The sequence below is a fragment of the Lolium perenne genome, chromosome 5 (assembly GCF_019359855.2).
Source record: "Lolium perenne isolate Kyuss_39 chromosome 5, Kyuss_2.0, whole genome shotgun sequence".
Classification (NCBI taxonomy): domain Eukaryota; kingdom Viridiplantae; phylum Streptophyta; class Magnoliopsida; order Poales; family Poaceae; genus Lolium; species Lolium perenne.
This window is the reverse complement of record NC_067248.2, coordinates 74,742,568-74,745,544: the sequence shown is the minus strand read 5'-3', so window position 1 is coordinate 74,745,544 and position 2,977 is coordinate 74,742,568. Positions and strand designations below refer to the sequence as shown.

Below are 2,977 nucleotides of genomic sequence, written 5' to 3'. Positions count from 1 at the left end.
GGAATAGATTTAGCTATACATAGTTGTTATTTGTAATTCTTCTTTTGAGTGATGGAGCTTGTGTATATCGTTTATGCTAAGTTATGACTAACCGACTAGCTAGGACCGCAACTCTTGTTACTTCCTAGAGTTACTGAATTCTGACTTCTTCTGACAGTGACGCTTGCGGGTATGGACTCCTCTAGGTTGTGGGCATAGGACTTGTTGAGATACATATGTTGTATATCCGGATGTGTATCCTCTGTGTTGAAATACATATATTTTATATTCGAATGTGTATCCTCTTTAGTTATTGTATAGCGATACATATCTTTGTATTTACTATTGGGCCCGCCTCCTTCCTTGTATAGTCGAGGACGTGGCATATATATGTACCGTCATATACATCCGATCAATACATCGAGCATTGCATCTCATTCTACATGGTATCAGACACCTTCTAGATCCTAAACCCTACCCGCGCGCCGCCTCTCTTCCCCGTGCGCCCCCCCCCCCTTCCCCACCCCTAAACCCTACCCGCGCCGCCTCTCCTCCCTCTCCAGCCGCGCGCCGCCTCCCCTTCCCCACCATGTCCACCCCTAGCTCCAACCCCTTCACCGACTCCTCCATCCCCGACCCCAGCCAGCTCCGCGCCGTCGCCATCAACGACCATGTCCCCGTCAAGCTGTCTACCACCGCCGCCAACTACCTCGCCTGGAAGACGTACTTCTACTTCCTCTTCCGCGAGTACAACCTGCGCGATCACATCGACGGCACCGCCGACCTCCTCGCCCGCGACTCCGACTGGCTGGCCATCGACGCCACCATCATCCGCTGGCTCTTCCTCACCGTCTCGCCGGACATCTTCCAGGCCGTCGTTCGGGAAGGCGATGATGCCCGCACGGTGTCGGGAAAGATCAACGGCCTCTTCACCAATAACAAGCTCCAACGTGTTGTCTTTTTGCAGCAGGAATTCTTCGGCACACCCCAGGGCGATCAAACCTTGGACGCCTACTGCCTGCGCCTCAAGGCTATCTCCGACGAGCTCCAGGACCTTGGGTTCCGGATTGGCGACGAGCTCCTCCTCTCCACCCTCACCGCCGGCCTCAGCGAGGATCTCGGCAACGCCGCCTCCAACCTCACCCTCATGTCCAACCCGAAGTTCGAGCGCGCGGTCGACTACCTCCGGCTGGAGGAGCGCCGGCTGAAGGGTGTGCGCACCCGGGCGTTCACATCGCTCTATGGGCCAGCGGCAACATCGTTCTTCCTCATGGCGGAGGAACTCCACCAGCGCCCACCCCCGCCCCTCCACACCCTGCGCCTCAGCCGCAACAACACCAAGGAGGAGGGGGCGGTGGCCGTGGTCGTCGCCGTGGCCGTGGTGGTGGCCGTGGCGGTGGCAACAACGGCGGCCCCGGCATCGTCGGTCCGCGCCCCGGGTACTCCCACCCCACTCCGCCGTGGGCGGGCGGACACAACCCCTGGACGTGGGTCGTGCACGCCTACACCATGCCCGTTCCGCGCCCCCCCCGTCCCCGGCACCGTCGGCCCCCGTCCGCCGACGCACCAGGCCTTCATCGCCGCGCCACCGCAGGCTCCCGCCGGCCTGCCCTACGCTCCCGTCTACGGCGGCATGATGCCGCAGGCACCGCCGGCCCACTGGTACCCCGCGCTGTACACCGCCCTTCAGCACGCCCCCTCGCCGGGCGCTTACTCTGGCGGTGGCGACTGGTTCATGGACACCGGAGCCTCCGCACACATGGCTGCTCACCCGAGTAACCTTTCCACTTCATCTCCGACATCCACTTCCTCTCGCATCATCATCGGTAACGGTGCTGGTCTTCCCATCTCCCATATTGGTTCCACTCCTTTTCCTTCTAATTCCACACATTGTCTCTTAATAATGTCTTAGTTTCGCCACATCTTGTTCAGAATTTAGTTTTCGTCAAAACTCTTTCTCCTGATAACTCTGTAACTGTGGAATTTGACGCGTTTGGTTTTTCTGTAAAGGACGCCCGTACCCGGATGGTTTTGCACCGCTGTGAGAGTCCCGGCGACCTCTACCCCGTTCAGCCGTCCTCCTCCACTCACGCTGCACCTCGGGCGCTCTCCGCCGGCGTCGACCTTTGGCACGCTCGCCTTGGCCATCCCAGCTCCACCTCGCTCCGCCACATCATGAGAGGCTTTTCTTTTTCATGTAATAAACTGGCGGCTCACTCCTATGATGTCTGCCGACTAGGCAAACATGTTCGGCTTCCTTTTAGTACTTCATCCACAGTTGCATCTTTTCCTTTTCAATTACTTCATAGTGATGTATGGACATCCCCTCTACCAAGTCATTCTGGTTTTCTTTATTATCTCGTTATTCTTGATGATTTTTCTCATTTTGTCTGGACTTTTCCTCTTCGTAAGAAATCTAACGTCGCCTCCACACTCACCGCCTTTTATTCTTATGTGTCTACGCAGTTCGGTCGCCCCATTCTCGCCCTCCAAACTCAACGGCAAGGAGTTCGACAAAACCACCATCCGCACCCTCGTCTCCACCCACGGCACTATATTCCGCCTAACTTGCCCATACACCTCCCAGCAGAACGGCCGCGCAGAGCGCGTCCTACGCACCCTTAATGACTGTGTCCGTACTCTGCTGTTCCACGCTCACATGCCCCCCCCCAGTTCTGGCCGGACGCCCTCTCCACCGCCACCCTCCTAGTCAACCTACGCCCGTGTCGCCCTCGCTGGAATTACACACCACATAACCTCCTGTTCGGTTCACCTCCCTCATACGACGGTCTCCGTATTTTCGGTTGTCGCTCTTTCCCTAGCACCGCTGCCACCACCCCTCATAAACTCGCACCTCGCTCCATTCCGTGTGTATTTCTCAGTTACCCGGCTAACACCAAAGGCTACCGTTGCTATGATCCGGTCTCTCACCGCGTCATCACGTCTCGGCACGTTTACTTTGATGAGCACTGTTTTCCCTTTGCACAGGAACAGGTGA

The 2,977-nt window shown here is 57.1% G+C and overlaps 1 protein-coding gene across 1 annotated transcript; it reads left to right on the top strand.

Moving 5' to 3' along the window:
- The first annotated feature begins 568 nt into the window (after nt 1-568).
- LOC127303425 (uncharacterized) lies at nt 569-2,689 on the top strand. The gene is made up of 3 exons (XM_051334160.1): nt 569-1,754; nt 1,892-2,108; nt 2,446-2,689. Exons 1-3 carry the CDS (start codon nt 569-571, stop codon nt 2,687-2,689), a joined length of 1,647 nt encoding a protein of 548 aa, XP_051190120.1.
- The last annotated feature ends 288 nt before the right edge of the window (nt 2,690-2,977 follow it).

What these genes read in the sequence shown, in the direction of transcription:
- LOC127303425 (XM_051334160.1), top strand. Translation starts at nt 569, where the DNA reads ATGTCCACCCCTAGCTCCAACCCCTTCACCGACTCCTCCATCCCCGAC. An exon ending in ACACATGGCTGCTCACCCGA is followed by an intron (nt 1,755 to 1,891) that starts GTAACCTTTCCA and finishes ATAATGTCTTAG; the next exon opens with TTTCGCCACATCTTGTTCAG. An exon ending in TCCGCCGGCGTCGACCTTTG is followed by an intron (nt 2,109 to 2,445) that starts GCACGCTCGCCT and finishes GTGTCTACGCAG; the next exon opens with TTCGGTCGCCCCATTCTCGC.